This window comes from Hemicordylus capensis, chromosome 2, assembly GCF_027244095.1.
Source record: "Hemicordylus capensis ecotype Gifberg chromosome 2, rHemCap1.1.pri, whole genome shotgun sequence".
Taxonomy (NCBI): domain Eukaryota; kingdom Metazoa; phylum Chordata; class Lepidosauria; order Squamata; family Cordylidae; genus Hemicordylus; species Hemicordylus capensis.
The window spans coordinates 187,759,823-187,784,538 of NC_069658.1; the positions used below are offsets into that span (position 1 = coordinate 187,759,823).

At 45.9% G+C, this 24,716-nt stretch overlaps 2 protein-coding genes and 1 long non-coding RNA gene across 9 annotated transcripts in view; 2 read left to right on the forward strand and 1 right to left on the reverse strand.

The window, feature by feature from the left end:
• Positions 1 to 7,762: 7,762 nt before the first annotated feature.
• On the reverse strand, positions 7,763 to 11,776 carry LOC128348266 (uncharacterized). Its single transcript, XR_008318041.1, has 2 exons — positions 11,639 to 11,776; positions 7,763 to 9,716 (listed from the first exon to the last, which is right to left on the reverse strand). It is a non-coding gene; the product is annotated as an uncharacterized LOC128348266 (long non-coding RNA).
• ABT1 (activator of basal transcription 1) lies at positions 8,028 to 10,538 on the forward strand. Its single transcript, XM_053304063.1, has 3 exons — positions 8,028 to 8,298; positions 8,806 to 8,981; positions 9,300 to 10,538. The coding sequence occupies exons 1-3, from the start codon at positions 8,028 to 8,030 to the stop codon at positions 9,636 to 9,638; spliced, it is 786 nt and encodes a 261-aa protein (XP_053160038.1). The 3' UTR covers positions 9,639 to 10,538.
• Positions 11,777 to 11,963: 187 nt separating the features above from the next.
• The window catches only part of LOC128341984 (lysozyme C-like), a 61,224-nt gene continuing 48,471 nt past the window's right edge, over positions 11,964 to 24,716 (forward strand). The window contains exon 1 of one of the 7 annotated variants that reach the window (XM_053288725.1): positions 11,964 to 12,048. The gene's annotated coding sequence lies outside the window, so the exon portion shown is untranslated. Of the gene's footprint in view, positions 12,049 to 13,169; positions 13,246 to 14,228; positions 14,347 to 24,716 lie in introns of those variants that run through there. The other 6 variants (XM_053288723.1, XM_053288726.1, XM_053288728.1 and 3 more) reach the window with 6 other exon arrangements.

Consider the following 24,716-nt stretch of genomic DNA (forward strand, 5'->3'; position numbering starts at 1 on the left):
CAAAGCAGTGGCCAGACGCTTAAACCAGCAGCAAGGCAGGAAGCCGGGCTCGATAAATGAGGCATGGGCGTCCCTCACACACAGCAATCTCTCTTGCTTGCTCATCCGCCGGCCAGCTGATGCAGCTGCTCCTTTCTGCTTCCCCGTGTGGAGGGCTCTGACGCATCACGTGTCCACCCGCCAGCCAATGAGAGCCCTGACCTATGCCAGAGAAGGCAGGCTGGAGGGGTCCAGGTTGGGATCAGGAAGGAGGAGCAAAAGGAAGATGGGGAAAGGAGGGAGGGGACTTGAGAGAGACAGAGAGCGGAGGAATACCCCCGACTGGAACACCAAAGGAAGCACAGGCTCTGGGGAGCCAGGACAATGATCATGTGACTTGCCTCTGGGGGGGCCCTTGAGGCAGCAGGCCCGGAGACAAATGTCTCCCCTTGCCCAACGGTAGCTACGCCCCTGACATGCAGGTCAGTCCATGCACACAAATGTTACATAGTGCACAGCCTGCCATTGCACATGCTTGATTCAGTTTCATTCATTGATTCATTGATTCATTCGATTTCTATACCATCCTTCCAAAAATGGCTCAGGACGGTTTACACAGAGAAATAATAAATAAATAAGATGGATCCCTGTCCCCAAAGGGCTCACAATCTAAAAAGAAACATAAGATAGACAACAGCAACAGTCTCTGGAGGGGGTGGATAGGGCCAGTTACTCTCCCTAAATAAAAGAGAATCACCACGTTAAAAGGTGCCTCTTTGCCAAGTTAGCAGGGTGATAGGATAATTGTGATAATTATGATAGGATAATTGTGTTTTTCGAGTCTACCATTAATCAAAGGAATGCCTGCTTTGCTTTTCAATGAGCACAAGATAGTCTGTAGTGGATTACATTACTGCAGGGCCTTCAGCAATGCATTCTTATGGTGGGTGGGACTTGTGCAGTAGTGCTTGTGAGAACAGAGATGCTGAAACACATCTAGGTGTCCTTATTTTCATCTGAACATTGGAGGACATGGAGGACAGTGGTGGCCACTGCTCTTCAAAAGTGGTAGTACTCGGATGCAATGGGAGTTGGTAATAAATTTATTAGGGCCATTAAGACAATATATTCGGAACAATATGCTAAAATTATTATAAATGGGTAACTATCAGATAATTCTAAAATACAAAAAGGAACTAGACAAGGTTGTCCACTTTCCCCATTACTTTTTATATTAGTTCTGGAAGTGCTTTGTAGAAATATTAGAGAAGATGAACAAATACAAGGCCCAAAAGTAGGGAAACAGGAGTATAAACTTAGAGCCTTTGCAGATGATGTGGTGTTTTTTCTAGAACATCCATAAGAGAAGATCAGAAGGCTCTTGGAAAAAATAGAACAATTTGGCCAATTGGCTGGGTTTTATATAAATAAGAGTAAAACGAAGGTGTTGACAAAAAATATGGACCAGAAATCCAATGACAGACTTTATGAAATAAGTGAATTGAAAGTGGAGAAGAAAATTAAATACTTGGGTGTCTGGTTGGCAAACAAAAATTATTTGTTATTTTCAAATAATTGTATCAAAATATAGAATATAGTAAAAATTGATTTGCAAAGATGGACTAGAATGAACTTATCTTTAATGGGAAGAATTTCAGTTGTGAAGATGAATGTTCTACCTAAAATGTTGTTTCTTTTCCAGACTATTCCTATAATTAATATGTTAACCTGTTTCAAGCAATGGCAAAAGGACATAACCAAATTTGTTTGGCAAGGGAAAAGGCCAAGAATTAAATTTAAAAATTTAACTGATGCTAAAGAAAGATGTGGTCTTACCCTGCCAGATTTAAGGTTGTATTTTGATGCTGCTTGTTTGACCTGGTTAAAAGAATGGATAACATTAAGAAATCCCACAATAGTTGATCTGGAAGGATTTGATAGAAGGTTTGGATGGCATTTATATCTACGGTATGATAAAAGTAAAGTGCATAAAGACTTTCTTAATCACTATGTAAGAAGGAGTCTAATGTGTGAGTAAAATATAAAAAATGGCTGGAATCTAAAACTCCATTATGGGTATCCTCGATTGAAGCTTTGGCACACAAAAAGACAAATATGCAATCTGAATGGGGTACCTATAGGGACTTGTTATGTTTTCAAGAGAGGGGCTGTAAATTAAAAAACCTAATCGAAGTACAAAATTTGGTTAGTAACTGGTTTCAGTATCATCAGCTAAATGAAATTTACAAGAAGGATCTTAAAGTTGGATTTGAGGATCAAATGTCGAGATTCGAGAAGGAATTGTGTGAAAAAGATGAAAAATTAGTCTCTAAGATGTATAAGTTGTTGCTTTTGGAGGAGACAAGAGATGAAGTGGTTAAAAGGACTATGATAAAATGGGCTCAAGATGTGGGTCATCATATAGATATGGCAGCTTGGGAAAAATTATGGAAAACTGATTTAAAGTTCACTGTATGTTATACTTTAAAAGAAAATTATTATAAGATGATTTACAGGTGGTATTTGACACCGAAAAAATTAGCATTAATGTACAAAAATGTTCCAAATAAATGTTGGAAATGTGGACAATGTGAAGAAAGCTTTTTTCATATGTGATGGTCATGAGGGAAGGCAAAGGTCTTTTGGGATATGATATATAATGAGTTGAAGAAAATTTTTAAAATGACATTTCCTAAGAGGCCAGAATCCTTCCTGCTGGGAATAACGCAAGGAGAGTTCTCCAGAAGAAACTTAACATTTTTAATGTATGCAACCACGGCTGCAAGAATCGTATATGCGCAGAAATTGAAAAATAAAATGCCCTCAAAAGAAGATTGGCTAATAAAAATTTTGGAATACACTGAGATGGCAACACTTATAGCACTCATAAGGGATGAAAACTTGGAATGTTTCAAAGAAGATTGGGAGCCATTGTTACTTTATTTAAAGAACTATTTTTCCAATATGGACCTTTCAGCAGGGTCTGAAATTTAGTAACAACAGCAGGTTGGGCAGGGTAAAATTGAGTTTGTAATGTGGAGTATATATGTTTTGAATTATTATAGCAATGGTAGATTTGTATAGCTAATATGAACCGTGCAGACTGGTAAGTGGGAAGTCAATATTTACTTAATTAAATGTAAGATATTGTAAAAACCAATAAAATTTTAAAATGCAAAAGTGGTAATACTCAAAGCTCCATCTCATGCCCCATACCTATGTTCTTCATCTAGGCTCCTCCCTACACCTCTCCCACCTTAAGAGAGACTGAGTGGAAATGAATCCTCCAAAACCTAGTTGTCCTTGTCATAGTTCATGATTTACTGCAAGTTCCTCTTTATGAGTAAATATATATATGTGTATGTGTATGAAGGTTGAGGAACCTGTATGAAGGTTAAGAACTAATTAAGAGAAAAGTATTTGGCCGTACAGTGACCTAGTGGCTATCTGATGCAAGGCTAACATGAGCTCTCCCTATATCTCTCTCCCTATAGATAACACATGTTTATAATTAATCAGGCCATTAATCCAGGGGGAGCAACTAGGATGCCCATGCCCTCATTGCTAAAGGCCAGATTAGGTGAGTAATCTCTCACTCTATATATTTAAAGCAGTGCACCATGGCAGTGGTAGTGAGATCCAGATCAGTACTGCAGTGCTGGGGCAGTGAGGCTGAAGCCTTTCCCTTGTGCTGTTTTCTCCATATTGCATCCCCATCATCTTACGGCTGTGAAGGGCACAGGATTCTTGGCAAAATGAATGGCGATATTGATTTATTTACAATATTTATACCCCACCCTCCAGTGCACTACTGCTTGGGCGGCAAAGTCCATGTTCATGTTAGAGGATTCTGGGTAAGGCAGCACAACAGACACCATCAGTCCCACTGAGCTCTGCAGCCCAGCCTATTCTGCAGCACCCTTTTCAGTGGCTGTCGCCAAGGTCAGGTTGCTCCTGCCATTGAAGAGGAGCATTCCAGGCAGGGGCGTAACTATAATAGGGCAAGGGGAGACAGTTGTCTGGGGACCCACTGCCTTGGGGAAGTCACATGACTGATTCCCCTAGCCACGCACCCGCCCGGGGTTCCTTCAGTTGTATTCATCCTCCGAAATTGATGTGAGTGTTAAGACCTGGAGCTACCAGAACAGCATGTCTTTCTCTAGTGCCATTAAATGACTTGCATTGTCCACAATTTACAATTTTTTAAAAAAAATAATTTAGGATGATGTTCTATTGTGGCACACACACACACATATATATAATGAGCTGAGCTTCAGTAAGTGCAGGGGGAGGGGCTCTGGGCCCACTCCAACCTTGCTATGCCCCTGATTCCTGGAGCTATCCGCAAAGCAGAACTTAAGAGACACCAACATCACCACACTTGGGGACTAAGCTCTTTTTATATCTATCTATTGTATTAATTCTCCTGGGTGTGCCTTGGAATGTGTGTCCCAGAGCCCAGCTGATTGGCTGGGTGGCAGATGCGCCTGATTGGCTGAGGCACACCCAGTAGGGTTGGTTGCCACTGCGGGCGGCAGCCCAGCCGTGGAGGCCAGAGGTGGTGGGCCCAGCCCGGCTGTGGAGGCAAGGCCCAGGAGAGGGGAAAGAAAGGGGGGGCAGAAGTGGCAGTAGGGAGGAGAGTTGGCTGGGCCCGGAAGCAGAGACTGAGGCAGAACTGGGGGGAGGTAATCGCCGGCCCCAAAGAGCGCACAGATGCTCTGTGTGGGGTCGGCTAGTTGTATATGGTTTTGTATATGTTGTGTCCTTGGGGACACAACTTAGAAACATGCTGTAAGCCACTCGGAGGTTATGAGAGTGGGAAATCAATCAATCAATCAATCAATCAGAGTGACTTTGAGTTCTATTAGTTATAATGTGATGATGGCTCTATTGTAATCAATGCTGCTGTCAATTCTGCTTTTTTCTTTTTTGCACTCTCCATGTTTTTATTGAACAACAACAAAGGTGCACACACAGAACAGTTTGCATACCATGAGAAGATGGTTCCCCCAAACGGCTCACAATCTTCAACAGACACAAGGGACAGCAGTCACAGAGAGGGGCGGGGAATGGGACAATATCACCCTTTCCGTAATAACATGAGAAACTTGTATACTTCTTCCTATATGTCGTTTCATTTATCTGTATATTGTATTTGTGCACCGCCCCAAACTTCCGTCTCTCTGGGCGGTTTATAGCAACATTTAAGCCTGTGATCTCGACCTGCTCATGGACCACTTGTAATGCGAAAATGAATAAAAGCGCGAAAGAAAGACGGCAACTCTCCGAGAAGGCTCGTCACTAAAAGGAGGCGTCTATTCCGCTCATTCGGTGCGCAGCAGCAGCTCCAAATCTCCTCCTCTTTGGTTTCCATAGTTGATAAGGGTCACTTTCGCCCACCCACTCCCTTGACGGAGAGCGAAGTTGGCGCCGTTTTAAATCCACGACGCCGCCTCCTCCTCCCGCCTCCGTTCTTGGCTGCCAGTGCCACCTCTTCCATGCGCCGCGTGCTGTTCCAGCCGCCTCCCCGACGGGCGCTGTCGCAAAGCAAGAGGCAGAGGCTTCTCCCCTCCCCGGAGACAAAGAGAAAAGGACCTAGAGTCACACACCATCGCAGACTTCCTGGGCGCTTCTGGTCTGAAGTGGGTCTGGGTTCGCATGCTTACAAACGATACAGGATGGTGTTACCATAGGCATGCGGAGGGAGGGACAGAGCGATGCCCACTGCGCACATCGAGGCCATAGACTTATTGGGTAAAATAGCAAATAGGGCCACTTTCGGCTCTTTTGAACTCCCTTTTCCTCCCTTTCCCGTAGGGAAATTGAAACCTGCCTATAGAAATCAATGGTTTGATTTGATGGACAGTGAAAACTGCCCATAGAATCCAATCCATGATTGGGCAAAAACAAGCAGTGTGCCTCCCACTCCCGCGCAAACAAAAGGTAGCAGCAAAAAAAGGACTACATGTTCTTTCTAACTCAGATTTTGTTTCGTGTGAAAAACAATTTTAATTAAAAATAAATTTTAATTAGTGTTATTAATTTTAATTGGTATTACCAGAGCAATTTTAATGTTTAAAAAGTACAGAAATAAGTTAAATGTTTCACGTGAAACATTCCCTGCACTGGAAATTGCACAAACGCCCGTCCTTCTGGTTATATTTTGTTTCAGCTACTGTGGAAGCGATACTAAAATCCTATATCTCTCCATTGTTTCACTCCGCAAGGAGACTGTAAACCGGAAGTTTCGTATAACGGACAATGAGGTTTTCCATAGAGGTGGCGTTTCCATTTGGACCGGAAGTCAGGACTTTTTGCGCTCTACTCTATGGTTTCTCCCTTCTTTTTGCGACTGTACACTAGTCGTTAGTGGGGTATCGTGGAGGATTGAGAGCGTGCACGTTGAGGAGAAGGGTCTGCCCTAAGCACGGAGAAGAGCCAGTGAAGGGTGAGCCATGGAGGAGATTGGGCGAAGGGGGCACACAGAGGGTGGCTGTGGGAGGAGTGCCGCGGAAGACGTAAACGTTGTGGGGCAGGATGCTGGGAAAGTGGGTAGTGGTGCTGGTGCTCGAATGTAGGGTTCCGGTGATGTCCCCCGTATAGAGAGCTCAAGGGGTGAGCGTAGGGAGCCACATACTAAATGGAACGCATTGGTGCCTTCCGAATGGCCGCAGCGAGTTCACCCAAGCGTCCTGCGCCGAGCGCATTCTATTGACCAGTCAGAAACTCGGGGCATTCCAAAGGAGCGCGTGTGTTTCGGTGGTCGTCGTCCTCTGTCCTTCCTTTTCGTATATGCTGTTCAAGGAGAGAGGCATGGGTGAGGTGGGGTGGGAGGGAGTGTGTTGTGCCTGCTGGCGCTGGGAAAATAATAAACGCATAGGGCAAATCTTGGGAGCAGCCCAAGATTGTGGGGCAGGTATGTGTCCATTTCCTTTTAAAATATATGCCTGTCGTCCCATTACAAGCGCATTACAAATGCTCAAGGTGGCTTCCAAAACATTGTAAGCTGCCCTGGGCCTCTGGCATTGGTGACCAAAGTCCCAAAAGCATGAGGTCATAAGAAAAGCCCTGCTGGATCAGGCCCAAGGCCTATCTAGTCCAGCATCCTGTTCCACACAGCGGCTCACCAGGTCCTGACTTTCTAGTTCATGTTGTGCTAACTATGGAGCCTCTTTTTTCCTCAACCCCTTTATGGTGTCTTGAGTCATTTGAACTAGAAAGTATAGGCCAGGACTGCACAACTTTGGCCCTCCAGCTGCTGTTGGACTACAATTCCCATTATTCTCAGCCACAGTGGCCAGTAATCAGGGATGATGGGAGTTGTAGTCCAACAGTAATTGGAGGGCTGAAGTTGTGCAGCTCTGGCATTTTGTATAAGGTACTGTGGAATTTCAGGAGGAAAATTCTTGGCTTTTGTATAATGAAGCACTGAGGTTGTGAATGGGTGGGCAATGAAGGTTGAAAAACAGTATAGTAATAAAGTTGTAAAACTTTGGCATACACTCCTTGTCAAAATAAGAGCTGCTCCATCTGATGTGTGAGCACTGCAAGATATTCCCCTCAGGGGATGAAGCCGCTCTGGGAAGAGCAGAAGGTTTCAAGTTCCCTCCCTGGCTTCTCCAAGATAGGGCTGAGAGAGATTCCTGCCTGAAACCTTGGAGAAGCCACTGCCAGTCTGTGAAGACAATACTGAGCTAGATAGACCAATGGTCTGACTCAGTATATGGCAGTTTCCTATGTTCCTATCTCCTGGTTGCTTTTTAAAAGACCCTTAAGACACACCTGTTTTCTCAGGCTTTTAATTAAAATTTAAACAGTTTAATTGGTTTTTATTCTGTTACAATTGTATTTTGGATTATTAGCCTAGAGATACATAGATCAGGCAGTATATAAATATGATAAATAAACCAAAACAATGCCTTATTTATCCTTGCAGATATTTGGGGATATCTTTCTTATTATTGGAAGAAAGCAGTCCTTCCAGTTGTGCACCATCTCAGCTCCTTTGACACCCCCGCCGCCCTATTCCTGCACATCATCCAGTATTGATGGCTGACATGGGTGAAGAGCAGCACCATACACCAGTGAATGAAGACTTACTTATGGATAGTGAAGAAGGAGGAGGAGACGGGACAGGGACAAAGAACAAGGAGGGAGAAGGTGGTGCTCTGTTGAATCCTGCTGAGCAAAATGACACAAAAAAGATGGTGCCTGGCATAATTTACCTTGGTCATATCCCTCCCCGCTTTCGTCCTCGGCATGTCCGCAACCTACTTAGTGGCTATGGTGAAGTGGGACGTATTTTCCTGCAGCCTGAAGGTGAGTGTGTGTGTGTGTGTGTGTGTTTGTGCGTGCACAGTGAAGGCAGTAGATGATAGGGCAGAGGGTGTGTGTGAATCCTTTGTTAAAGTCAGTTCTAGGGTGAAAGACTTCAAAGTAAAATATGTTGAATACCATGGACATGGACAAAATACTATGTTGAAGAACAGGAAACGGACTTCATGGCTATGTTTGACTTGATTCGTTATAAATTGTGCAGGCAAGCTCTAGCATCTTTTGGTACGGTGCTCTCGCTTTTCTGTTAAAGCTCCTGTACGACTTAAGTTTGGAGTGTAGAATGTAGTGTTTTGTTATAAACTGATTGGCAGTTCCATTATGGGGCAATAAGCGGTTGCTTCTGGGTTCTAGTAAAGTGAACACTTTTTCCTTGCTGCTTAAAATGTGCGATTTGCCCGTTGCCCAGCTCTAAAAAGAGCTCTTCCTTGGGACCAGAATAGTTACCAAGGTTCTCTGTGATGCAATAGTCTCTCTTTCTGTGTCCCCCAGAGCGGTTTATAAGGAAGAAGAAGAAGAAAGCTGGTACCAATGCCAAGAACTTCACAGAAGGCTGGGTGGAATTCCGGGATAAGCGTGTGGCAAAGTTGGTAGCTGCCAGTTTGCACAACACGTCTATGGGTACCCGCAAGAAGAGCCGATTTCATCATGACCTGTGGAATATGAAGGTGTGTATCAGTGTTCCCTCTAAGGCGTGTGAATGAGTGCATGCACACAGGTTTTTTTAAAAAATGTCTGCTCAGTTAATTTTAGATCCTGCTCAGGTTGAATCAGCATGGCCCCTTCTGAATGCACATGCTCACACACTGCTTCTAGCCCCCAGTATAGAACATCCACCACTCTAGGATAAGATAACAAAATGAGATAGAGTTGAGTGTTGTCTGCATATTGATGACACTTGTAGGGTTAAGGAAAAGGGGCAGCAAGGAGTGGTGTGATGGTGTCTTATAAAGTATTAACAAGTTCCTCTGTCATCTTGTTCACAGTATTTGCACCGCTTCAAGTGGATTCACCTGAGTGAAAGGCTAGCGTATGAGCGCCAGGTGCGGCAGCAGCGCATGCGTGCTGAAGTCTCGCAGGCGAAGCGCGAGACTAATTTTTACCTGCAGAATGTGGAGAAGAGCAAGCACTTTTCGGAGAAGGACAGTCAGAGAGAACAAGAGGGAAAGAGCTGGGGCTTTGTACAGCGCCGTACCGAAGAGGAAATCCAGATTAGCAAAGGGAACAAGCGTCTCAAGCAGCAGCTGGCCCGGGCTGTCGAGATCCAGCAGAAGTCCCAGTCGAACAGTTCTCTGCTGGCTAAGATCTTCAATGCCCAGCGGTAGTGCTGGGCCCGTTGGATGCAGAACTTGCTCATGGTCCTAGTCTAGCTGTTGGCAGCTTGGCTCGTGCTACCACCTGTCCTAACGAAAAGAAAAAAAGGCTCATGGTCTGGATATAAAATGCCCTGGTTTTTTGCTTAGCTGAGTCTCTCATTAGCGAGTTGTCTGGTTTTGTGTAGCCAGCATTAAAGCTTTCCCCTATGGGGATCCGGCAAAGATTTAACTCCTTTGGTTCATCCTTTGGTAACTGGGGTTGATGCTAGCTGGCCTGGCCTGCCAAACTCTGAATCCAGTTCAGAGGTTAATCCTGTAGAGGGGTGTGCTGTGGCAAATCAGATGAGAAAATGGGGAAGGGGAGCTGCAATTAACTAGAATCTGGCTGTCAGTATGAATGTGAACAATGATCCTTGTTTAGAAAGCAAGAGGATTTAAAGCAACAGGTTCTCTTTCGTGGAGCTTTATACAGTCTATGAAACACCTGGGTCTTTCAGGCTGCACAGTCCTATGCACACATACTTTGGAGAAAGTCTCACTGAACTCTGGGAGTTACTTCTGTGTAGACATGGATTGTACTGTCAGTTCTCTATCCCTTGCAGCACTGGTCTAAAGTGCTGTTAGATCAAATGGAAATATTGGGTGCTGTGAAGTAATAACTGATAACTGTTGATTTAAGTGTTAATATTTCACACAGATGCCTGGGGTTAGAACAGAAATATTTATAGAGTGAATATTGCCAGACTAGAAATAGTATCTTCCTAAAATTACTGGCAGTTGAGTTTGGGGTTGCTCAGCTCTTTTAAGAACTTGTCCAGAGCTTGTATATTTCTGACTGAAATTATTTCCAGCTCTCTTGAGTGGGGAAAAAAGGCACCATATGTAAATAAAAACTTATTTTGCAGCCTTGATTATGTCTGTTCATTTTTCAGAATGACTAGAAATTAGGTGAATGATGGACAATGTAAAAGTAGCTCCTAGTTAGTCAAAGGTGGTTGTCGGTTAGTTGCCCTTAAAAACTGTTCAGCGTTTCTCTTGCACAGGATACACTAGGAACATAGGAAGCTGCCATATACTGAGTCAGACCATTGGTCTATCTAGCTCAGTATTGTCTACACAGACTGGCAGTGGTTTCTCCAAGGTTGCAGGCAGGAATCTCTCCCAGCCCTATCTTGGAGATGCTGCCAGGGAGGGAATTTTAAACCATCTGCTCTTCCCAGAGTGGCTCCATCTCCTAAGGGGAATATCTGACAGTGCTCACACTTCTAGTCTCCCATTCAAATGCAACCAGGGTGGACCCTGCTTAGCTATGGGGACAAGTCATGCTTGCTACCACAAGACCAGCTCTCCTATCCACTAAAGTTGGATTAATAATGAAACCCATGATCCAGGGGATTGGAGTACTTTCGCGATGAGGCTGCAGTGTTGGGAGCTCTTTAGGTGGTGTTGGGGAGAAATGGATGAGATCCATCCAATGATGCACGGTTTCATGTATCTGTGGTTAGGGAACTGACGCCCTGCCTCGGCATACATGGGAAAAAAGTTGGGGAGTGGGGGTTAAATTCACATATCCTCTGGTCAGGGCTGGTGGCCAGAAGTGACCTCAGAGGCCATTTCTGGCCTCCACTTTGAGCACAGGAACCATTTTGTGGTTCATTTAGTTGAGTAGAATAATGGAAAAATTTGCACTGTAAGGCACATTGCTTTATGGTTTTTGCCCCCCCACCTGTGATTGTTGAGCCTCCAGGAACCTAACTCCTGTGATCCCATTGCCCTAATGACTAAATATTAGCAGTTTTGATATCCACGGTAATTGAGAGAATGGAAACCCTGCGAATACTGAGGTACTGATGTTAAGGTATAAAGGTAGAAGGGTGGGTGTGCGTGTGTGTATACGTTTCCCTCCCTGTCTCTTAATAATAGTTGGGGTCACCCACTGAAACTGATTGACAGTAGATTCAGGATGGACAAAAGAAAGCACTTCTTGCCCAATGAATATTTTAACTTACTAGCCGACCCTGCACAGAGCATCTGTGCGCTCGTTGGGGCTGGCGGTTATCTCTCCCCCCCACTTCTGCTCCAGTCTCCGCTTCCTGGCCATGGCCGGCCCGTGCCAGGCCCCCCGCCTCTCCTCCCCACCAACACTTCTGCCCCTCCTTGTTTCCCCCCTCTTGGGCCTTGCCTCTGTGGCCGGGCCGGGCCCGCCGCCGCTGCCACAGCAACCAATCCTCCTGGGTGCGCCTCAGCCAATCAGGCGCCTCCGCCGCCCAGCCAATCAGCTGGGTGCCGAGACGCACATTCCAAGCCGCACCCAGGAGAATTAAATATATAGATGGGATTCACTGTCACAAGGTGATAATGGCCAGTGGTTAAGATGGCTGTACAGGGAAATGAGATGCAATCGTGGACAACATTATTGGTGGGTATTAGCCACGACAGGTGGTCAGTCTGCAGCAAAGGTGCTTCAGGAGGCAGTGGGCGCTTGTGTCGCAGACCCAGAGAGGAGCAGACCCGGAGAGAGGCGCTCTTGCCTGCTCTCATGTGCTCCACTGTTGCTTCTTTTCCAGCTCAGGGGACCAGAGACAAAAACACACGAAGGGTGGGAATGGGTTGGGTAGCAGTTGCTTATGTACTTGAGTGTGTGCAGGCAGGCCTTGACTAAGACAAACAGCAGTTAAGACATTTGTGAACTGCTCCCTTGTTTCAGTTTTGCAACCCTTGCTGTGGGAGGAGAGTCCCCGCTAGATGGTGTGCGGGCTGGAGGAGGAGGAGGAGGCAATAACTGCAGCTCAGGCTCACATTGTCATTGAGACCGGCAGTCCTGGGGGCAACTGCAGAGGGATTGCTGACTGGCCGGGCCAAGCAGCTCCCAGCGCTGCCGCTGCCGCTTCTGCCACTGCAGGCTTAGCTGCTGTGCTGCAGCAGCAAGAGGGAGAGAGCCTGGCCCATTCCCAGTCCATATGTCACTTCCTGCCCACCCACCTTCTTCCTTTCCTGCCTGCTCAGGTGGGGGAGATGGAGGTGAGCGACCAAGGTGCCTCCCTCCCTTCTGTGTGAGAAAGATTTGACTGCATCTAGTTTTAACTGAGTTTCATGCACTTCGTATTGTTTTGTGGTTGTGAGTGCAGCATTGTACGGGAGGGATGGGATAGAAGTATTTCAAAGAAAGAATAAAGTGAGAAAGGGAGGGGGTGGCCAGAGTGAGCAACTTCGGATTCTCCACCATCGACTTCTCTGCTGCATGTCTTTGACAGACACACTGCCAGCTTTGATAGCAGTGGGGGGAGGGGGCTATCTGGCATCAGTGCCGGAATCAACGCACACCATTTTTAACCTTGTTTCTTCTAGGAAAATAGGTTCTGAATTAAGACGTTTCACCTTAAGATACAGTTTTCAGGGACCAATCGTGCTCTTAAGTCTGAGGACTTCCTGTACTAGCGTTGGTGCTGTCTTCTACTTTGGACTTGTGGTGCACTGGCCCAAAATTTGATTGTTACTAGGTTATGTCAGCGGCTTATCCATTCAAGAGCCATTCAAGGAGGGAAGGAAGGAAGGGAACAGCTTGGGCTGGGGCATTAACTCTGCTGTTTTGCCTCTGCCCCACCTCTGCCTCCAGGTGTGTGTCATCTCCTCTGGGGCCTGCTGTTGCTGCTGCTGCTATATAGGGCAGGCTGGCCCAAGGGCACGAGCCTCTTGGGGAGAGTCCTTGTGCTCTCAGCCGTGGGGCGAGCTGCCTGGGGCCCAGAAGACCTTCCAATTTCTGCTATCAAGAAGCCAGCGTGAGAGCATGAGTCCTGGGCCTCGTTTGTGTTTGGTTAGGCTGAGGGGATGTGTCAGGGAGAGCAGAAAAGTGGGGATGGAGTGAGGGCAGCAATACCACAGGTAGCGGGCAGAGGGAGGTATGGCGGTGGGAGTTGGGCAGGCCGTTACAGGGGGAAACGGTCCAGGCAATTGAGGCCTGTTCCTTTTTCCAGCTCTTCTCCCAACCCTGAGACCCCTGGGAGCTCTGAGAACAACCCCCCGAGGATTAGGGTGCTGCTGCTGAATGCCAGGTCAGTCAATGCTAAAACATCTCTCATCCATGATCTGATTGTGGATGAGCATGCTGACCTGGTATGTGTGACAGAGACCTGGTTGGATGAGCTGGGCAGGGTTAGTCTCTCTCAGCTCTGTCCTCCAGGTTTCCAGATCATGCAACAGCCCCACCCTGAGGGTCGGGGAGGGGGCGTTGCAGTCATCTATCGAGAGATCCTCCCCATTTCCAGGTGCACGGTCAGGCAATCTCAGAATTTTGAGCATTTGTCCTTGAGGGTGGACCTCTGAGATAGGCTGGGGATTCTGCTGGTGTACTGACCACCCCCCTGCACTTCAGGCTCCCTACCTGAGCTGCCGGGGGTGGTCTTGGAGGTGGCCTTGGGTTCCCCCAAGCTTATTGTTTTGGATGATTTCAATGTCCATGCTGAGGCCCCCCTAGTGGGCGTAGCTCAGGATTTCATGGCTTCCATGGCAACCATGGGCCTGTCTCAGTTGGTATCAGGCCCTACCCACATGGCAGGACATACTCTGGATCTAGTTTTTGCCAACTGGGAAATAAATGATCTGGAGGTGGGGGAATTTGAGACAACTTCCTTGTCATGGACAGATCATCATCTCGTGGAGTTTAGTTTGACTGCTACGTCTGCCCTCTGCAGGGGTGGTGGAAGTATCGGAATCGGAGGTACTGTATTGCAGTGGTTCTGGTCCTTTCTTAGGGGGAGGGTCCAGAAGGTGGTGCTCGGGGACTACTGCTTGGCTCCATGGCCATTGGCCTGTGGGGTTTCATAGGGTTCGGTCTTGTCCCCCATGCTGTTTAACATCTATATGAAACCGCTGGGAGAGGTCATCCGGGGCTTGGACTGAGTTGTCAGCAACATGCAGATGACACTCAGCTCTATCTCTCCTTGTCACCTGATCCTAGGGAGGTGGTGGATGTCCTGAATTGGGGGCTGGAGGCCATGATGAAAGACCCTCTGACAAATCTGAGCACCAACCCTCCTGTTGGCATCTCAACACCTCCATGCATTCATGCCTTGACCCCTCAACCCCTTTAGCTTCCCCACCTGTGCTGTCCTAAATGAATAATTAATTTAACCTATCTAATGGTGCAGTTGGAAAATGGCCTGACTACCAAGCCAGAGGTTGCTGGTTCAAATCCCCACTGGTATGTTTCCCAGACTATGGGAAAACACCTATATTTGGCAGCAGTGATATAGGAAGATGTTGAAAGGCATCATCTCATACTGCACGGGAGGAGGCAATGGTAAACCCCTCCTTATCACCATAAAGCATACTTATCCAAGAAAATTTTATTCTCCATTTGTTTGTCTTTTTGCACCCCATGTCTTCTGCTTTTTAAGTAAAAAAAATGTGACACCCGCAGTTCCAGTTATGAAACTCTCACATCACATTTAGTTTGGCCCTTAGGAGCTGCCCTTTCCTTTCTAGATACTATGTGATCTGTTACTGAAGCAGGGAAGAGAGATCCAGTTCTTTATTCCATTCTCTCTGTTCCTGGTTCAAAAGGCCAGTTACCTAATCAAATGCATTCATTAGCCTTATTTATTTATTGCATTTCTATACCCCGTGTCCAGAGGCTCTGGGCGGTGCACAACAAATAAAATACAAGAACAAACACCATTTAAAACAAACAGGTTAAATAAGGTTCTGCATTTGGTAGAACATGCTCCAGCTGGTTAAAGCAGAACAGGAGAATATAAGAGAACAAACAATCAGATCCAATTTCTTGGAAGACTGCTGTTTGGGAAGGAAGTATGCCAACCACAGGTGTTTTTTCAAATGGTTTGTACCTGAATGCACCCATGAATCACACACGCAGTCATCACCTTTCCCTGATTACAAAACAACAACAAATATTTATAGACCGCTTTTCAACAAAAGTTTCTAAAGCAGTTTACATAGAGAAATAATAAATAAGAAGATGGATCCCCCTGCTAAATAAAGAGAATCGCCACGTTAAAAAGGTGCCTCTTTGCCCACTCAGCAGGGGTACTTCTAACTTCAATGCTGTTACTAGCCACGCTTGTTCTACCCAGCTCCCAGGAGCCTCCTGTGGCATCTCCAGGCTTGGAGATTGCACTTTGTATATGCTCAGAAGCTGTACTGCAATGTGAGCTTTCAGTTTATGGTACATATGGGGACAAGTCACTTAACTGTTAGTGGGCTAGTTGCCCCTAGATTTGGCTGCAAACAACACAAATTGGAATGGGCATAAGATGCACCCCCTCTCCCCCGATGGGAGGCCCAGCTAAGTAGGCTTGAGAGTTAACTATGTCGAGTTAACCTTCAAGGATACCCAGTACTTAGAGTGAACCACTTCACTCCCATCCTTTCACAGCAGATAACTTGCCAATGAACCAATCATGCTAAGCAGGGAGAAAGTAAATAAGACAGTGAAGTAATTTTCTTCCCACCACAAAGGAGATGAGTCAGTGACATGCTTAGAGGTGTTCCCACTGAAATTATTGATTTCATAAACTCTGATAATAATTGAGTGTGGTGGCAGTGACGAATCTACTAAGTACAGGGGATGTTTTGGGGAAAGCCTTTGTTCTAAATGTGTAGAGAGGATGGTTCCGCATTTTGCTTCCCCTCATGTGGGCATGCTCTAAGGCAAAAGGTGGGTAAATTTGTTACAAGTACCAACTTATGGCTCCATCTCCATACAAGAACAGATGTCCACTTGTGGACTTGCAGTCTGTTCTGTCTTTGGCCCAGTCTGAATCCATGTATCCCGCTAGTCTGGGATTACTGCTTGCTAGAATCTCCAGTGCAAAGTGTGCAGTATCCTTTAGGTATCTTCCCAGTCTTTTGACTGCAATCCAATCAATGGTTGGTGCACGTACGTTTCTGCTCAGGATTCCCACTGCTGAAGCAATATCTGGCCTTGTTACTGTGGCTATATACCGAAGCTTTCCAACTGACTTTCTGTATTGGTTGTTGGCTAGTAAAGGCTCACTTTACAACCTTTATTGACTCCATGTCCCATAGAGATCGTTACTCTCCATATCAGAGACTAAGAGTGCATCATCTCAGATCAAAATCTTTTCCAATTTTTCCATCAAATTGCCTGCAATACAGTTCAGCTGATCCTCTCCCCATCGAATAAAGATTGTTAATAAAGATTTATTCAGTTGACATAGTATACTTGGACTTCCAAAGAGCTTTTGAAAAGTTCCCCATCAAAAGCTCTTGAGTGAACTTAGCAGTCATGGAATAAGGGGACAGGCTCATGTGTGGATAAGTAATTGGTTGAAGGACAGGAAACAGAGCAGGAATAAGTGGACAGTTTTCACAATGGAGGGAAGTAAGAAGTGGAGTCCCCCAGGGATCGGTTACTGGGACCAGTGCTCCTTAACTTGTTCATAAATGATCTAGAAGTTGGGGAGACCAGTGAAGTGGCCTAATTTGCAGATGACACTGAACTATTTAGGGTAGTGAAATCCACAACAGATTGTGAGGAGCTCCAAAAAGATCTTTCCAAACTGGGGGACTGGGTGACAAAATGGCAAATGCTGTTCAATGTAAGCAAGTGTAAAGTGATGCACATTGGGGGGCAAAAAACACCAGCTTCACATATATGCTGATGCGATCTGAACTATCCATGACTGACCAGGAGAGAGATATTGGGGTCATGGTGGATAGCTCATTGAAAGTGTCGTCTCAGTGCACGGCAGCTTTGAAAAAAGCTAATTCCATGCTAGGAATCATTAGGAAGAAGACTGAAAATAACAATGCTAATATTATAATGCTGTTATACAAATCTATGGTGCGGTCACACCTGTAGTACTGTGTTCAGCTTTGGCCACAGTATGATGGCTGTGGGCCATCTCTAGCCTCAGAGGCACGATGCCTCTCAATACCAATTGCAGAGGAGCAACAGCATCCCTCTTGCCTGTGGGCTCCCCAGAGCCGTCTGGTGGGCCACTGTGTGAAACAGGATGCTGGACTAGATGGGCCTTGTGCAGGGCTGTTCTTATGTTCTCATCAGGAACACAAACAGCAACGTTGTAATTTTTGTCTACATCAATAAACAGATCAGGGGAATTCAGGATATTTTTGATAGTGCCTAAATCTGGGCCAGATTTTCCCAGATCAGGGAAACATACCAGCAGGGATTTGAACTGGCAACCTTCTGCTTGTTAGTCAAGCATTTCCACACTGCGCCACCTAAGGTGGTTCTGGGCAGAAAAACCAGTAAAACCCCTGCTAACTGGGCAAAGAGGCACCTTTTAATGTGGTGATTCTCTTTATATAGCAGGGGGAGAGTAACTGGCCCTATCCACCCCCAGCACAGTACTTCCAGTGACTGTTGCTGGTGTGGGTCTTATGTTTCTTTTTAGATTGTGAGCCCTTTGGGAACAGGGTTCCATCTTATTTGTTTGTTATTTCTCTGTGTAAACCTCCCTGAGCCATTTTTGGAAGGGCAGTATAGCAACTGAATTAATCATCATCATCATCATCATCCCCCAGTGAGGCACTACCTTGGCGTGGTTGTGGGGCTTGTGTGCTCTGAGGAAGGTGAGAGCTGTGCCAGAGGTCCAACCATACTGGACAGGTCTCACCAGAGGAGCCAGACAAAGAGTGCCTCTCCCATCAACAATATGGTGAGACGTAACTTTATATAAATCTATACCAGATCAGTCGTCGCCCAGGTCAACAAGGACTGCGCCAGGTGCTATAGTTTCTGGACATCTGGTGGCAAGTGGGCAACAGGACTCAGGATCTTCAGTTGAGCAACTAGGGCTGGAGGCTGCAAGGTTACTGGAAGAAACGTCGCTTAACCAAAAAAAATATACGAAAAATGCCAACAAAGAAATAATGATCTGCTATTACAAGTCTAGTCCAGCTAGAAGAGGTTATTTAAAAAGAATGTACCAAATTTGGAAAGAGAAGCATACAGATACAGAAATAACAGAACAAAGGCCAGCAGACCAGAGAAGATTCATAATAAGAAATAAAGTATTCACAGGAGTTGAGCTGGAAGAACTGCAAAGAGCAACACAGGCTCAAGATATGGAAGAAGAATTACCACCGATTGAAGAAGTTGCTCAGGTGCAGGTGGAGGAGGTGTTGGAAATCGAGGATGCCACTGTTGCTGAACTGTTTCAAAATCAAAACCAGGCAACCTCCCCTTTGCCTTCACCTCAAAAACCCAAATGCTGTTTAACAGAAAAGCAACAAGAACTAAAGCAAAAAATAACTGAGCACATGAACCAAACAACCACCAGGGTTCGACTTCCAGCTCTAAAAACAGTTGCCAAAAAACAACTTGCTCAGGCATTAAAAGATGTCAATGCTGCACTTGCAGAAATAACAACCAAGAATTTGCAAGAAACAAACCAACTAATGTACAGTGCAGCAACAATAACAAGAGCTCAGATATAAGATCAGTGGACCTGTAAAAAAAGAAAGCAGTACATCACCTAAATAGAAGATTAGATTAGAAAATAAAATCTCCAGGCTAAGATCAGATGCTAGTAAATTGAAAGATATGAAAGACAAGAAGCTGAAGAATGAAAACACCAAACAGTATCTGATCCAAAAATACCACCTAGATTCAAGGAAAATTAGAGAAGCCCTGGAAATAATAAAGCAGCAACTAACAGCAGTGTCAAAGAAGATTAGCAGATATGAAGCCAGAATTACACAACACAGGCAGAATCTCCAATTCTAGTTGAATCAGAGATGTTTCTACCAAAGCATAGAAGGAGAAACTGCAAGAAACCTAGAAACACCAAATAAAGAAGAAACAGTGCAATTCTGGGGGAAATTATGGGACAATCCAATAGATTATAATAAAAAAGCAGGCTGGATGAAAGAGGTCAAAAAATGTAACCAACAAATGCAAGATCTAATAATAACACCAGAATTAATAAGTGAAAGAGCAAAGAAAATTAAAAATTGGACTGTGCCAGCCGACGATGAACTGCATGGCTTTTGGCTTAAACACCTAACAAGCCTTCATAATCAACTATCAAAACAGTTCAATCACATTTTTCAAGGAGGTGATATTGAACAATGGCTAACAACTGGGAAAACTCATCTCATCATGAAAGACCCAGCAAAAGGTGTAGTTCCAAATAATTATAGACTGATAACCTGCCTGCCAACCATGTTCAAATTATTAACTGGAATAATAGCAGATGAAGTGATGCAACACTTATTAACTAACAAACAGCTTCCAGTTGAACAGAAAGGAAATTGCCCAAACACCAGAGGCACAAAAAACCAGCTGCTGATTGACAAAATGATTTGAGAAAACTGCAAGAGAAGAAAAACAAATCTAAGTGTTGCATGGATTGACTACAAGAAAGCCTTTGCTTCAGTGCCTCACACATGGATACTAAAATGTTTAGAAACAACTGGGGTCAGCAAAAACATTTAGATATTTATTAAAAAAGCAATGAGCATGTGGAGTACACAGTTAACAAACAATGGTGAGACACTTGGACAGGTTAGCATTAGAAGAGGCATTTTCCAAGGGGACTCACTATCCCCTCTGTTGTTTGTAATCGCCATGACCCCACTTTCACAAATACTAAACAAAACAGGCCTCGGATACCAAACATCTAAAACATCAAGTCAAATCAACCATCTGCTGTACATGGACAATCTGAAGTTGTATGGAATGTCCCAGTCAGAAATCGAATCACTGCTAAACACTGTCCGTATATTCAGTAGCGATATAGCAATGGAGTTTGGACTAGACAAGTGTGCTGCATTAATAATGAACAGAGGGAAAATAAGAAAAACAGAAGGAATAGAACTGCCCAATGGAAGCAAGATCAAGAACCTGGAAGAGAAAGAACATTACAAATACTTGGGCATTCTCCAGGCTGATAACATCGCACACACTGAAGTTAAAAAAAAAATTGGAAGTGAATACATCAGGAGAGTTAGAAAAATTCTCAAGTCCAAACTCAATGGCGGGAACACCATACAAGCCATAAACACCTGGGCTATACCTGTTATCAGATACACTGCAGGAATAATAGACTGGACCCAGGCAGAGCTAGAGACGCTAGATCGTAAGACCAGGAAAATCATGACCATCAATCATGCTCTGCACCCCCGCAGTGATGTAGATAGGCTATACCTCCCTCGCAGCTCAGGTGGAAGAGGAATGCTGCAAGTCCATCAAACAGTAGAGGAGGAGAAAAGAGGCCTTGAAGAATATATCAACGACAGTGAAGAAGATGCACTTCAAATGGTCAATAATGTGAAACTATTCAACACCAATGAAACAAAGCAGGCCTACAAGAAAGAACAAGTCAAGAACCGAGCAGAAAAATGGAGAAATAAGCCACTGCATGGTCAATATTTGCACAATATAAGTGGAAAATCAGACATCACCAAGACCTGGCAATGGCTTAAGAATGGTTACTTGAAGAAAGAAACAGAGGGTTTAATACTGGCTGCACAAGAACAAGCACTAAGAACAAATGTAATAAGAGCAAAAGTTGAAAAATCAATAACAAACAGCAAGTGCCGCGTTTGTAAAGAAGCAGATGAAACAGTGGACCACCTAATCAGCTGTTGTAAAAAGATCACACAGACTGACTACAAACAAAGGCATGACAAGGTAGCAGGGATGATACACTGGAACATCTGCAAAAAATACAAGCTACCTGTAGCCAAAAATTGTTGGGACCATAAAATTGAAAAAGTGGTAGAAAATGAAGATGTAAAAATATTATGGGACTTCCGACTACGTACAGACAAACATCTGCCACACAATACACCAGATATAACTGTAGTCGAGAATAAAGAAAAATAAGTCAAAATAATCGACATAGCAATACCAGGGGATAGCAGAATAGAAGAAAAAGAAATAGAAAAAATCACCAAATAGAAAGATCTACAAATTGAAATTGAAAGGCTGTGGCAGAAAAAGACCAAAATAATCCCAGTAGTAATTGGCGCCCTGGGTGCAGTCCCAAAACAGCTTGAAGAGCACCTCAACACCATAGGGGTCACAGAAATCACCACCAGCCAATTACAAAAAGCAGCTTTACTGGGAACCGCCTATATTCTGCGACGATATCTATAACAATTGACAATAAAATTCTGGCATCCCAGGTCCTTGGGAAGGACTCGATGTCTGGATAAAGCAAACCAGTCAATAACACCTGTCTGACTGTGTAAACAAGAAAGAAATAATAATAATTATTAATAATAATAAAACCATTCTTCTCATTTCTGGTTGCTACATTGAAGGCTTGGTTCTTTGGCTGTATCTCTGTTTCCTGTTCTTTAAATCCAGCCTGCTGTTTGCTTTTTTGTCTGTGAGAAACCCTTACTTCCTTTCTATTGTGTTCACAGACTTTGAGTCATCTCTGTAAGGATAGTAGCCAAGTTTTCCTCCTCTAGGATTCTTTCTGCATTTCCCATCTTTAGGCTCTGGGCAATTAGCATGTGAATGCCCTGCTTAGTTGCAGTTGAAGCAATGTGAGCCCTTTGGGAACCCTTTGGGGATTGTGAGCCCTTTGGGGACAGGGATCCATCCTTATCTATATATATAATTCCCCTGGGTGTGCCAGGGGAAATGCGTCCTGGCAGCCCAGCTGATTGGCTGGGCTGCGGAGGCGCCTGATTGGCTGGCACACCCAGGAGGAGGAGAATTGGCCAGCTGCGAGCCAGGGCCACTAGCGGGCCCGGCCTGGTGACGGGTGGTGCCTGCAGGCCCGGCCACGGCAACGTGGTGGTGGGCCCAGTCAAGGGCCGATGCGGTCCGGTGGCTGGGCGGCGGGCCCCGATACCGGGGCAGAAGGTGCATGGGGGGAGAGGTGGCTGGCCTGCAGCTGGCCACAAAGACTGGCAAGTGTTTTGGCAGTGGGCACGGCAGGCCGCGGAGGCGGCACTTGGCGTGGCGGTCCCACCGGCGGGACAGACCGCGGTGGCGGCTTTCAGCCAGGCGGTGCCAGAACTGGCTGCCGAGGCCAGGAGGAGCCTATGGGAGACTGGGGTGGGAGGGAACTGGGCAGTGGGACTTTCCTGTTCGCCGCCCGGGCGTAGAACTTTTAAAAATGCAGGGGGAGGGGGCAGGGGGATGGTGGAGGGGGCAGGGGGAGAGGGAGGGGCAGGGGGGGCAAGAGGGAGTGGGGCAGGGGGGAGAGCAAGAGGGAGTGGGGCAGGGGGAGAGGGGAGGGCAAGAGGGAATGAGGCAGGGGGAGGGCAAGAGGGAGGGGCAGAGGGAGAGGAGAGGGCAAGAGGGAGTGAGGCAGGGGGAGAGGGGAGGGCAAGAGGGAGCGGGGCAGGGGGAGAGGGGAGGGCAAGAGGGAGCGGGGCAGGGGGAGAGGGGAGGGCAAGAGGGAGTGGGGCGGGGAGAGGGGAGGGCAAGAGGGAGTGGGGCGGGGAGAGGGGAGGGCAAGAGGGAGTGGGGCAGGGGGAGAGGGGAGGGCAAGAGGGAGTGGGGCAGGGGGAATGGAGGGCAAGGGAGTGGGGCAGGGGGGAGGGCAAGAGGGAGTGGGGCAGGGGGAGGGCAGGAGAGAGGATCAGGGGGAGGGGAGAGAGGGCAGGAGAGACTGGGGCAGGAGGGTGAGAGGGGGGTGAGAGAGAGGGGTGGGAGGGGGAGGGAGGCAAGAGTGTGGGGCAGAAGGGAGGGAGGGAGAGTGAGTAAGTGGGGCAGGAGGGAGAAGGGAATAGCCAGCCCCAAAGAGTGCACAGACGCTGTGTGCGGGTTGGCTAGTTTATTATTTCTCTGTGTATACCGCCCTGAGCCATTTTTGGAAGGGTGGTATAGAAATTGAATGAATGAATGAATGAATGCCCTTGTTTCCCCGAAGAAGACTGTAGCATAGTCTCCATGCTTTTCAAAAACTGTTTCTTCTTGTCTAAGGTTGAAATCTTGCAAGCATGCAATAACATTTTCCAGTTCAAGCTTACTATTTGAAACCTCCAGTGCCATTTTTACATGATTATTACTTTGTGGCAACGATCTCAGAATCAAACCAATTAACACTTGATCATCCAAAGTAGATCCATGTTGTTTAAGTAATCTGTGGATCTCCTGCATTGCACTTATATAGGTTGAAAGATCCCCTCTTTCTTCCAGCTGCATTTTGCAAATCCTTTGAATTAAAAGGACAGCAGAGTTGGGGGAGACTCTGCCATACAGCTTTTTGAGCTTTTTCAACACCTCTGAGGCAATCTTAGTCTCTTGGAAATGCATTAGAAAACCATCACTCATATTAAGGAGAATCAAGCCATATGCTCTGTCATTCTGTGAATTCCATTTCTTTTGGGAAGCCGCCCCATCTGTTGGTCCGGGTTCTGTGAGGGCTCCATTAAGTCGTTTTGCCTTCAGGAGGGCTCCCACTTTCATGATCCATTGATCGTAATTCCTTCCATTCAGCTTGGAGAAGGGCAGCGCTGCTCACTTCTGGATCCATGCTGCCTTACTAACTCACTCAGCTGCACTTTAAAGGAAAAACTGCTACAGGCCTTTGGGCTGCTGGGCCCATAACCCTGTTGGGGCTTGTGATTATTTAGCAAAGCATCCCCCGCAGGCAGGGGCGTATCTAGGGGTGGGGCAGGCAGGGCACATGCCCCAGGCACCACTTGAAGGGGGGCACCATTTTGTAAATTTTTTTTAAAAATTAAAAATGGCTGCCGAAAACAAAATGGCCACCGTGCATGCTCAAATGGCCTCTGTGAGGCCTTAGGTCATGCCAGGCTTTGCAGAGGCCATTTGAGCATGTGCGGTGGCCATTTTGTTTTCAGTGGCCTTAAAAAAAAAAAAGATTATTTTTAAAATTGGCCATCGCACATGCTCAAATGGTACCTGTGAGGCCCTAGAGGCTAGCGGGGTGAGGGGGAACCTTTGAAAAAAACCTGCACAGACTTTAGGAAGCCCCCCAAAGGGGCTACAGGTTAATTTTTTTTTTAAACGCGTCTTTATTTTTACGCGTCTTTAAGGTTTTTCCTCATAAGTTATAATAGAATGGAGCTTTCAGCAGCCCCATAAGTGCACTTGGGGGGTGCTGGGGTGGCCCAGAGCGAGTGGTGGTGTAGTGCACATAGGGTGCC

Coding starts and splice junctions, on each gene's coding strand:
- ABT1 (XM_053304063.1), top strand. CDS start 8,028: ATGGCTGACATGGGTGAAGAGCAGCACCATACACCAGTGAATGAAGAC. Junction 8,299..8,805: donor TATTTTCCTGCAGCCTGAAG/GTGAGTGTGTGT, acceptor TGTGTCCCCCAG/AGCGGTTTATAAGGAAGAAG. Junction 8,982..9,299: donor ATGACCTGTGGAATATGAAG/GTGTGTATCAGT, acceptor TCTTGTTCACAG/TATTTGCACCGCTTCAAGTG.